At 39.9% G+C, this 12012-nt stretch overlaps 1 protein-coding gene across 1 annotated transcript; it reads left to right on the top strand.

Moving 5' to 3' along the window:
- Positions 1–2051: 2051 nt before the first annotated feature.
- Positions 2052–6308, top strand: LOC129717133 (uncharacterized protein K02A2.6-like). Its single transcript, XM_055666977.1, has one exon. It carries the CDS (start codon positions 2052–2054, stop codon positions 6306–6308), a length of 4257 nt encoding a protein of 1418 aa, XP_055522952.1.
- Positions 6309–12012: the final 5704 nt, after the last annotated feature.

Below are 12012 nucleotides of genomic sequence, written 5' to 3'. Positions count from 1 at the left end.
AAGGATTTGGATCGCATTGATCTAAGAGAAAAAGACGCGGAAGCAAAACTCGCCAGCAAGAAGAATGCGGGTCCGGTCAGGGGAGCGAAAGAATCAGGCATAAAAGTAGGAGATGTAGTACTTCTACATCAGCAACGAAAGTTCAAAACCGACCCTCACTTTTCTACAGAACGTTGTACAGTAGTCGCTAGACAAGGAGCAAAAGTGGTTGTGTTGAGCGGAAACGGAATCCAGTATGCGCGAAATGTGCGGGACATTAAGCTGGCTCCCTGTACGCACAGAACGGAAGGTCAACTTCAGGTATACGATCAAACAGAAAGTGCACACAAAGAGGACTGAAAAATCACAAATGAATTTTCTTTGCCCTCAGCAATATATATTTGTCGTGTACGTTTATGCCACTGCGACAGTGGTATAAAAGACAAAATTTATTCGTTGTTTTGAATTGACGGTTATTTCAATAGTTTAACCTGTTCAATTCGAACTTTTACGTGCAATGCAAAAAAGTTTTGCGAAAACAGCAAAGTTTCACATTTGTGCAATTTTATATGTTCGAAAATCTATAATGTGGCATAGTGGAAGTAAGTGAAAGTATCAACACAAGCTATCTGATGTCCCGTACATGTTGGTTTGGAACACGAACCACAATCAATGCTATTTAAAACCGGGTAAAGGGTAGAACTTCCTTTGTGTAGTAAGAAGATGTTGTACAGATAAACTTTGTTACCTTAGTCGACCATGACATTTCTAAACAGGTCTCATCCTGTTATTTCATTATATCACATGTTTTATCGATCACCCGAGATCCAAACTCCGAAGGTATATCGGTTTTGGACTCATTGATGCTAGATGCATCCGATGGAATGAAAATAAGGAGGATGAGATTAGATAAACTTGGACAAGCTTCTGGAGCAACGGATAATATGGTTGTACGAACGGATAATGTGGTTGTGGCATATTATTTTGCGAACGATATTTCGATATTAACTATTCACGGATTTCTGGTATTTATATATCAGCTAAAAGAGTGTAATTTTAAGAACAAACGTGATTTTATATCATTGTCCTTCAATTTTGCAATGAAGAATAAAAATCGCACTAAATCGTATAAATAACAGCTGGTACATGGGCGAACTGTTATTGTAGCGATTTCGAGCAGATTTCGAACTGTTTTAAATCGGAATTTTAAAACCGAAGGATAACGATAGAAAATTTTTAAAAATCATAATTTTATTTGAATGTGTGAATGAACCGGTTCTTAGAAAAGAGCGAAAGAATGAACGGCTCACGAAAAAGAGCCACGGTTTTTTGAGCGCACCAAAACTGATGGAGTCGCACGAACCCGAAATTTACCGAGAAAATACGAACTTTCAACGCTCGTGAATCATTGTGAACTATGAGCCGTTCATATGAGCAAAGCCTTGCTACTACATTCTAAATCGGAACTCGACATTCACCGTTATACACCGACTTCGCATCCAACTGTTTGAGTGTACAGGACAATTGCGGGGCTAGCACTACGATCCTACTGACAGTGTCAGTCTGACACTAACAGTCTCTTCCGAGCCGAGACTCGAACCTACGACAACTGGCTTGGTAGGCTAGCATCGTACCTCGAGACCATCTGAGACGGTTCGAGATCGCAGATTCTATAACCATTCGAATCCTAATCACTTTTCGTGACGGACGCAATTTAAATATTCCTTTCATCCCCGTACCTTTCAGTAGTAAAAGTTTGCAAATTGTTGGATGGTCACCCGATTACCAATATTACCTGGGCTCCGCAGCTAACGAACGTCAGCATGACAGATGCCACGATGGTAAGCAGTGATCGGTAGAGCGGAGATCAGTCTACGTTATAGCACAAGCTGGCTCACACGTCTTTAATTAGGTTAGTTATTTTATAATAAATGAATATTTTATAGTGCACAGTGGGTACCTCATTTTACCGAAACCCCACTAAGTTAACAGTGGCGACGAGGCGGTAGAAGTTTCGCGGTATAAAGCGCATTTACGAAAAAGCGAAGTATCGCGCGTCGCGATCGGAAGCAATGGCGGAGAACAACTCAGGAGCAGCATCTAACACAGGAGGATCGCAGCAACAACCGCGAGATATTTCGGAGGCCGTAATGCGTATTCTCTCCAATCAGCAGATGCTTATGCAACAGTTATCACGGCAACTGGTTGAAACCCATGTCGCCGTGCAGAATCTGTCCCGGGATGAATCGGTACTGGATTCACTATCGAGCAATATGGTGGAATTTGTCTACGATAAAAACAATGGACACACTTTCGATGCGTGGTTTTCCCGCTATGTGGATTTGTTCGATAAAGATGCCGCCAGAATCGATGATGCCGCTAAAGTGAGACTTCTGCTACGGAAATTGAGTCCACAGGATCATGAACGTTATAATAGCTTCATCTTGCCAAAACAGGCGCGTGGATTTTCATTCGAGGAAACTATTCAAAAGCTAAAATCTCTTTTTGGCGCCACAGTTTCTATTTTTCGTCGTCGATACCATTGTTTCCAGACAATCAAGGAAGATGGCGACGACTATCTCGCATATTCGTGTAAAGTCAATAAAGCATGCGTAGATTTCAAGCTGTCAGAGCTGACTGAGGAACAGTTTAAATGCCTCATCTATATATGTGGATTAAAATCTAAAAACGATACTGAAATCCGGATGCGGCTTATCAACAAATTGAACGATGCAGCAGATTTAACACTTCAACAAGTGGTTGAACAGTGCAACAGTTCAGTTAACCTGAAACAGGACACTGTACTAGTTGAAAATCCGTCATCCGTAGTGAATGCAGTCACGCACACCAAACGATTCAAGCCGAGAGGTGTTACACAATCTTCAGCCAACGCAGGCGGCAGTCGGGAGCAACCAAGAACACCCTGCTGGGCATGCGGAGGCATGCATTACAACAAAGACTGCGGATTTCGGGACCACAAATGCCATAAGTGTGGAAAGCACGGACACAAGGAGGGGTATTGTGCATGTTTTTCTTCGGCTAAATATTCAGCAAACCGTGCCAACAGCAGAGATTCAAAGAAAAAGAAGTGGGAGTCATCTACCAAAACAATAACCGTCCAGAAGGTCAGCCAAGGGCGGAGGTTTGTGAATCTTCGCATAAATAATGTTCCACTACGCCTGCAACTGGACACAGGGTCCGATATAACCATTATTTCATACCGATCATGGGTGAAGCTTGGTCGACCGAAGACGGCAGCAGCGGTTTGCAGCGCTAAAACAGCATCAGGAGATCCACTGCAGCTTACGTCAGAGCTCCAGTGTAACATTACCCTTAATGGCATTACAAAAAGGGGTAAGTGTTTGATTGCTGATCCTAACGCCCATCTAGACATTTTAGGTATTGACTGGTTGAATTTGTTTGAGTTATGGAACCGACCAATTGCATCGTACTGCAAACAAGTTACCAGTCAGCAATCTCGAATCGTATCAGAGCTGCAATCTCGCTTTCCGGAAGTTTTCACGGATACTTTGGGTTTTTGCAATAAAACCCCAATTAAGCTGGTGCTCAAAGGTACCCCCAAACCAGTTTTTAGACCGAAACGGCCGGTCGCTTACAGCATGCAAAGCGTAGTGGAAGACGAGCTCAACCGTTTACAAAGTCTTGGTATCCTCAAGAAGGTAGATTTCGCCGACTGGGCCGCACCTATTGTCGTGGTGCGGAAGCCGAACGGCACTGTTAGAATCTGCGCGGATTTTTCGACGGGTCTAAACAATGCTCTAGAATCGAATCAATATCCGCTACCGCTACCAGAAAATATTTTCGCCAAGATGGCTAACTGTCGTATTTTCAGCCATATAGATTTATCCGACGCGTATCTGCAGGTAGCAGTCGATGAAGCCAGTCAACCGTTACTGACCATAAATACACACAAAGGACTTTTCCAGTTCACCAGGTTATCACCAGGCATTAAATCAGCACCAGGTTCATTCCAGCAATTAATGGACACAATGCTAGCTGGTCTTGATTGCGCGGTGGGTTACCTGGATGATATTTTGGTTGGTGGTGCATCAGAGGATGAGCATCAGAGAAATCTTTTTCTTGTTCTCGAGCGGTTGCGAGCGTATGGGTTTTCAGTTCGTATAGAAAAATGCGATTTTGGAATGAAGCAGGTTAAATACTTGGGTCAGATCTTGGACGAGAAAGGTATCAGACCTGATCCGGAAAAAGTCTCCTCAATTGTAAATATGCCAGCACCGCACGACATTGCTACTCTTCGGTCATATTTGGGCGCAGTGAGTTACTATGGGAAGTACGTAAAGGAAATGCGCGCCTTGCGACACCCTATGGACCAGTTGCTCAAAGCGGAAACAAAGTTCGAGTGGTCTGCAGCCTGTCAAAAATCATTCGACCGGTTCCGAGAGATTCTCCAGTCCCCACTACTTTTGACGCACTACAACCCGAAGCTTAAAATTCTTGTGTCAGCCGATGCATCGATGCTTGGCCTGGGGGCCCGAATTGCGCATATATTCCCAGATGGAACCGTGCGCGCTATTTGTCATGTGTCGCGAAGCTTAACAGCAGCTGAAAGTAAATACAGCCAAATTGAGAAGGAAGGGTTAGCACTGATTTTTGCGGTAACCAAGTTCCACCGAATTCTTTTCGGTCGGCATTTCATTCTGGAAACCGATCACAAGCCGCTCCTCACAATTTTTGGATCCAAAAAGGGAATTCCCATTTATACAGCAAACAGACTACAGAGATGGGCGCTTACTCTTTTGCTGTATGATTTTGATATCCGTCACGTGTCTACAGATAACTTTGGACATGCCGATATTCTGTCTCGCTTGATAAACAGACACATTCAACCGCAAGAGGAGTTCGTTATTGCAACCATGGAGCTGGAGCAGGTGGTCAAAAATGTTGCCAGTGAAGCGCTCACGGCTCTCCCGCTCTCGTTTCAGCAAATTGTCGCAGCAACTGCAGACGATGATAATTTACGCCAAGTGATTCAGTTTATCAAGAATGGATGGCCGTCAAAGAAAATTGAAAGTGCAGATTCGCAAATTCTACAGTTTTATCAGCGCCGTGATGCTTTTTCTATCGTAGAAGGGTGCATTATGTATGGCGAACGAGTGCTCATTCCACAGGTTTTTCGGAAACAAGTGCTTCAGCAGCTACATAAGGGGCACCCAGGTGTAGAGCGGATGCGATCGATTGCCCGTCAATATGTATATTGGCCCAATATCGATAGTGATGTCACCAGAGCCGTCAGTGTTTGTACCGATTGTGCTAGTGTAGCGAAAACCGATCGTAAGACGAATTTATCATCTTGGCCGGCACCGGAGAAACCATGGCAACGCGTTCACCTAGACTATGCTGGCCCCATGGCAGGACAGTACTATCTAATTTTGGTCGATGCATTTTCTAAGTGGCCTGAAGTAATTCGAACGAAGGATATCACCACGGCGGCAACTACACACTTGCTTCGTGGTATTTTTGCGAGGTTCGGAGCACCAGAAACGTTAGTTACGGACAACGGCCCCCAGTTTACGAGTGAGCAATTTGCGTTATTTTGTAGTAGGAATGCGATTCAGCATTTAAGAACGGCTCCATTTCACCCACAAAGCAACGGGCTGGCAGAAAGGTTTGTAGACACCTTTAGAAGAGCTATTCGGAAAATTAATACCAGGGGAGAAACCGTTGAGGAAGCTGTCGACATATTTCTGCAATGTTACAGGTCAACACCATGCCGCAGTGCACCAGAAGGAAAGTCCCCTGCGGAATTATTGCTTGGCAGAGCGATGCGCACATCGCTAGAACTACTTCGTCCACCCACACAAACAAGTAAATCGGATTCGTCCTTCCAGGAAAAACAATTTAACCGTAAGCATGGTGCAAGAGCTCGAAACTACCATCCGCAGGATATCGTCTGGGCCAAGGTTTTCAGACACAATAAATGGTTTTGGGAAGCCGAAACAGTAATCGAACGAATCGGAAGTGTGCTATACAACATATGGCTACCAGCAAAGGAAACTCTGATTCGATCTCATTGCAACCAGTTGAGGAGTCGTAAACAGGCAGCGCCACAGGATGAGCAGGGCCAAGCAGCGAGTCTTAACATACCATTGAGCATACTTTTGGATACTTGTGGTATCGGCAATGCTACTAGTTCCGAACATGCAGCACCGGTGGACGAACAACAATCGCGAACTCAACACCGACGCCAACGCGGCCCCCCAAGCAGTCAACAGCAACAATCGGCTACTCGCCAGTCTTCGAGGCAACGAAGACCGCCCGCGAGGTATGACCCGTATCAGCTATATTAAAAAGAGGGAGGTGTTGGATGGTCACCCGATTACCAATATTACCTGGGCTCCGCAGCTAACGAACGTCAGCATGACAGATGCCACGATGGTAAGCAGTGATCGGTAGAGCGGAGATCAGTCTACGTTATAGCACAAGCTGGCTCACACGTCTTTAATTAGGTTAGTTATTTTATAATAAATGAATATTTTATAGTGCACAGTGGGTACCTCATTTTACCGAAACCCCACTAAGTTAACACAAATTTCTAGATCGATTATATTATTCGTACTCATACGTCAAAAGTGTAATATAAAACATCTTTCAAATGCTTGTGATAACCATTATTGCTGGGAAACTTGAGAGAATTTAAAAGTAATAATATAGAATAAACACATAACCGTATTAAAAGAGTGCACCTGTAGTGTTTTCGCATGGCAGATTTATACCAGTGTTTATGACAGATTTCAATTGGCCCTGACACAAGTAAAAGAGATTTTTAAGGCTGTTCGCACCTACGCGAGTTCTCATATGCAATTGTCAATTTATGTGTGAAAACAAAAGCAAAAATATTCCCTTCCTTCACTTTCGCAAGTAAAAACCAAACTAATATCAACAGAGTCGTCAGGGCCAATAAAAGTAGTATAAATTCTATTTATTTTCCGTGTAAAATGCGTTCTTTCCGCCACAAGGGAGCACTGCAAAATTCACTGAGCACTCAGCAGTTTTCGAATCACAGATGACCTTCCGTTCTGTGCAGATACGCAAAGAGTGAGGTCGAAAACTCCAAGTGAACCGTCAAATCGAGGCTCCAAGTGTGCAAAGTAAACAAACTCATGCGTGTTACTTTTCGTACAGAATGAAAAAAGTGGAGATACCCTAATTAGGGTACTTTTACGGTTACTCACTTCTGAGTAAGGGCGTCATACGTCAAAAACTGAGTAGAATCTACTCTGTTCATGCAAACCAGAAATTAATGAAAATGAGTACAAGTTACCCAGTTTGCCTTAATACGGAAATTTAATGATTTCTGTTTTTTGTAAATCTGACTCAATAAATAAAATAAATTCAGAACAATCAAAAACACAGATTTATTTTTCATCGAAACATTAGAAAATTTACTTAATCATTCCCGTGTCTTCATTAAATGCGGCACCGGTTGACAGTTGCCCGTGAACTGTGACTTACTTTTTTGTGCCAGATAATCCGTCATCATTCGTCACCTAACACTGCGAAGGATTTAAATTGCATCGATTGTTGAGCACTGTACATCAATACAAATGTTTCCGTTTGTTATCACGAATAAAAGTCCGGCTTTAAACGGCATCGTACACGCTGCTTTATTTTAACTCTAATTTGATTAGGATCTACTCAGTTTGGTATTCTTATGCAAAATGTCAAAAAGTGAGTTATCGGGCACTGGATAATTGAGTAACATTTACCCAAATTTTCATAATTACCATGTTTACTCAGTTTTGAGTTATTATCCATGATGTTTACTCACCCCTGAGTATATGTATATGTCAAAAGTTTTCAACAGCGATATTATCTGTTTCCGAAGAACAATTGGTGTCGCTTTTTATTCGTTTGCTAGCAGTAAGTATTTGATCTTTCATCAAATCAATAATTTCCTAATCAATTACATTACAAACAACATGTAACAATATTCCATAACAATTTCAGCCCAACATTATTATTGCAGAGGATTTGAAAACATAAAAAACATCTCTTCAAAATGAACAACCGCATGTTGTGTGTCCTGCGATGCCGTTTTAAGTCGGGCTTTTATTCGTGATAATGAACGGAAACATTTGTATCGATGTACAGTGCCCAATACATGCAATCGATACAATTTAAATCCTTCGCAGTGTTCGGTGACGGATGATGATACTGTACAAAAACATGAGCCACAGTTCACGGGCAACTGTGAACCGGTTGGTTGCCGCATTATATAAAGACACGTGAATGATTTAAAACTTTTATAATGTTTCGATGAAAAATAAATCTATGATTTTGATTGTTCTGAATTTATTTTATTTATTGAGTAAGATTTACAAAAACCAGAAATCATCAAGTTTCCAAATTTAGGCAAACTGGGTAACTTGTACTCATTTTCGTTAATTCCTGGTTTGCATAAACAGAGTAGATTCTAATCAGTTTTTGACGTATGACGCCCTTACTCAGAAGTGAGTAACCGTAAAAGTACTCAAATTAGGGTACCTCCACTTTTTTCTAAAATGGGTCATATCTAACTCACGTTAGAGTAACAAATAATGAGCGTGTAGAACATACAACATGCGGTTGTTCATTTTGAAGAGATCTTTTAGGTGTTTTTAAATCCTCTGCAATACTGATGTTGGGCTGAAATTATTAATTGATTGAGAAATTATTGATTTGATGACAGATCAGATACTTACTGCTAGCCAACGAATAAAAAGCGACACCAATTGTTCTTCGGAAACCGATAATATTGCTGTTGAAAACTTTTGACATATACATATACTCAGGGGTGAGTAAACATCATGGATAATAACTCAAAACTGAGTAAACATGGTAATTATGAAAATTTGGGTTAATGTTACTCAATTGTCCAGTACTCGATTACTCACTTTTTGACATTTTGCATAAGAATACCAAACTGAGTAGATCCTAATCAGATTAGAGTTAAAATAAAGCAGCGTGTAAGTTCGGGCAATCTTCAGGGAAAGATCGATCTTATAAATCGATTCATCTTGAACAATCTCAGGATCGATTTACCCGTAAAATCGGAGCCGTGGATTGCGTGGAATAGATTTCTGCTAAGACATGACGCGACGGCTGGCTTCTTATTTTTCTTTTCGTAACGGCCGTCATCCCCGTCGAAATTTTTTTGAACGTTCCATACCGTTGATGCCAGAATGATTACTTTTAACAACTTCTGCAGATTTATTCACTTATGTTCGAGCGTCTTGATAGAAAAATTTTCACTACACTTTTCACTTTTTATTCACTTTCACTATTTAATTCTATCACTTTTCACTTTTCACTTGCAAATACGTATTTCGGCACTGACATAGTGCCTTCGTCAGTGCTTATTTGGACTGTGGAGAAAATAGCGAAACCCCAAGAATTTTATACCCAATTAGGTAAGCGACTGGGGCAAATTTAACTCAGAAAACGTAAACAACTTGAGTTAGGTAGAGAAATGTGCGGCCTGGTGATCCATGCCTTGTCGGGGAGTTTTCGGTAGAAATTTAAAAAGCCAAGAGAAATGATTACCCTGATCTCTGTTAAGGAGGGTAGCTGGGTTTTGTTTGAAAATTTCTAAACTTTCTGCGACATCTAATTTCCAAGGGGATGTTATTGATCGAACTAGACTAATGTTGTCGGTAGTCATAGCGTGATCTTCATGAAATATATGTTCGGCTATTTTGGATCTGAAATGGTGAGTTATTCCTTTTTCTGAGTCTTTCTTAGCCTTTACAAGTTCTGAAGTATGTTCCTTAAACCGGATGTCTAAATTTCTTTTTGTTTGGCCAATGTAAACTTTATCACAATGTCAACTTCGTAAAAAATTTAGAAAATTTGGTATCGATATTATCTACAGTAGTAGAAATAATCAAATGAAAACAAAGTTGGGGTCTACTAAAGACACTATTGACAAATTACATAGGGCTCAGAAACGGAATATATTTTTGATATTGGTGAGCAGAATGGATATAACAGAAGAACCATACAAGCCATTTATGACAAAAAGAAACGAATCCAACATAGGAAATCTCACACAACACTCACTCCGCTAACAGAAGATCGGAAAAGAGTAGTGGTTGAATATGACGTCAGTTTCACTCGTCAACTTCGTAAAAAATTTAGAAAATTTGGTATCGATATTATCTACAGTAGTAGAAATAATCAAATGAAAACAAAGTTGGGGTCTACTAAAGACACTATTGACAAATTACATAGGGCGGGTGTTTATAAAGTTGCATGTCCACATTGTTTACATTGGCCAAAGTTGTTTACGTTTTCTGAGTTAAAATTTGCCCCAGTCGTTTACCTAATTAGGTATAAAATTCTTGGGGTTTCGCTATTTTCTCCACAGTCCAAATAAGCACTGACGAAGGCACTATGTCAGTGCCGAAATACGTATTTGCAAGTGAAAAGTGAAAAGTGATAGAATTAAATAGTGAAAGTGAATAAAAAGTGAAAAGTGTAGTGAACTTCTGCAGGTCAATGAAAATAAAACAAATTAAAATTGCAATATATAGGCGAATAATACTCAATTTTTATTTATTATTTAATGTTCAATAAAGCATACTTCTACTATCAAATTTTTTCTTCCTAAGTTTCTTGGTACCCAAATTTTTTCTTCCTAAGTTTCTTGGACTTCAACCGGAATAGTAAAAAACGATTAATCAATGCATTTTTAAAGTTATAACAGTGAAATACATTACTCGGTAATATCATGTACCTTGCATACTTTTGCATCATTATTTATGAACAATTATAATAGCTAAATTATGACTCTCCAGTATCACTGCTTTACAGTGAAAAGTAACCTCGTTGTATTTTCTACCTGACGATTGCGTTATCGGATTCAGCCAATCAGCAGCCGGTTCAAATTGGTTGCATGTAACGGTGACCAGCTGTCGCGTCTTGTCTTAAGATTTCTGTTGGATCGATCTATTTACCTATATACACACTAAGACTGACAACTTTTTATTGGGTAACATAGTACCCATCTCGAGCAAAAGCTCATCCCATCAAAATTGGGTAAAGTGCTGTAACTCAAGAATTGAGTAAAGTGGTGTGAACTTAATAATAGGTAAGCATTACCTAAAAGAAGTTCTACAGATGGTTCTCAAAAATGGGTAATTTTCTCACAAAATTGAGTTTCATACTTATAACCCACGAGAGGGTTTTTTTTCTACAAAATTAGGTTTTCGTGATCGTTCTTAAAAATGGGTAATCATAATAAAGTTGCACAGTATTAATTTCCATGGCTGATTTTCTCATATTTAACTATATTATTAAAAAATCATATTTGAAACTCTGTTCGTATTTTTAGTTTTTGTAATAAACAACAGATATTTAGTTTTAGTTGTTTAAATCATATTTTTACAGATACAATTTTTTCAAAGATATAACAATTATTATTTCCCTAAGCTTGCTCAGCGATATCTGTACTAACGAACTGATTCACCAACTCATTTACCGAGCGACGAGAGCTATGCGTTAGTGTTTTGAACAATTTTATGAACAAAAAAACATACAATGGCCTAAGCAAGGCAGGGATGTTAATGTTGATTCGCTCCCATATTGATACTACAATTCATGCCTATCACTCAAAATAATTTTCACATTATTGTTACGTGAAATTTCCTGTACTTATTCATTTTTTGTCATTTTGCATGATTTATGTGACAAACATAACATCTACGTGAAAATCACATGCATACTATATTTTATCACGTAGTATCTACGTGAACTTGGCAACGTCAAACAGAATGTCATAGAAGAAGTATCGCGTGAACTCTCTATGTGAAAATACACAGAAATCAAAATGGCGAAGCTGTTGTCTAACTCAGACTCTGACAATAAAATAGAATTTCTCGACGGCTTGCCAATAAGTGAGCTTTCGAAAAACCGTACGAATTTGACATCGAGCCTTGAGCTTACAGGTTTCACACATATTTAGTTCGTAATTCGAGGAGTTTCCTATACATAAACAATTGCAGCTTTACAATA

Source organism: Wyeomyia smithii, chromosome 1, assembly GCF_029784165.1.
Source record: "Wyeomyia smithii strain HCP4-BCI-WySm-NY-G18 chromosome 1, ASM2978416v1, whole genome shotgun sequence".
NCBI classification, from domain to species: Eukaryota; Metazoa; Arthropoda; class Insecta; order Diptera; family Culicidae; genus Wyeomyia; species Wyeomyia smithii.
The sequence above is the reverse complement of the archived record's forward strand: the minus strand, read 5'-3'. Positions and strand labels throughout refer to the sequence as shown.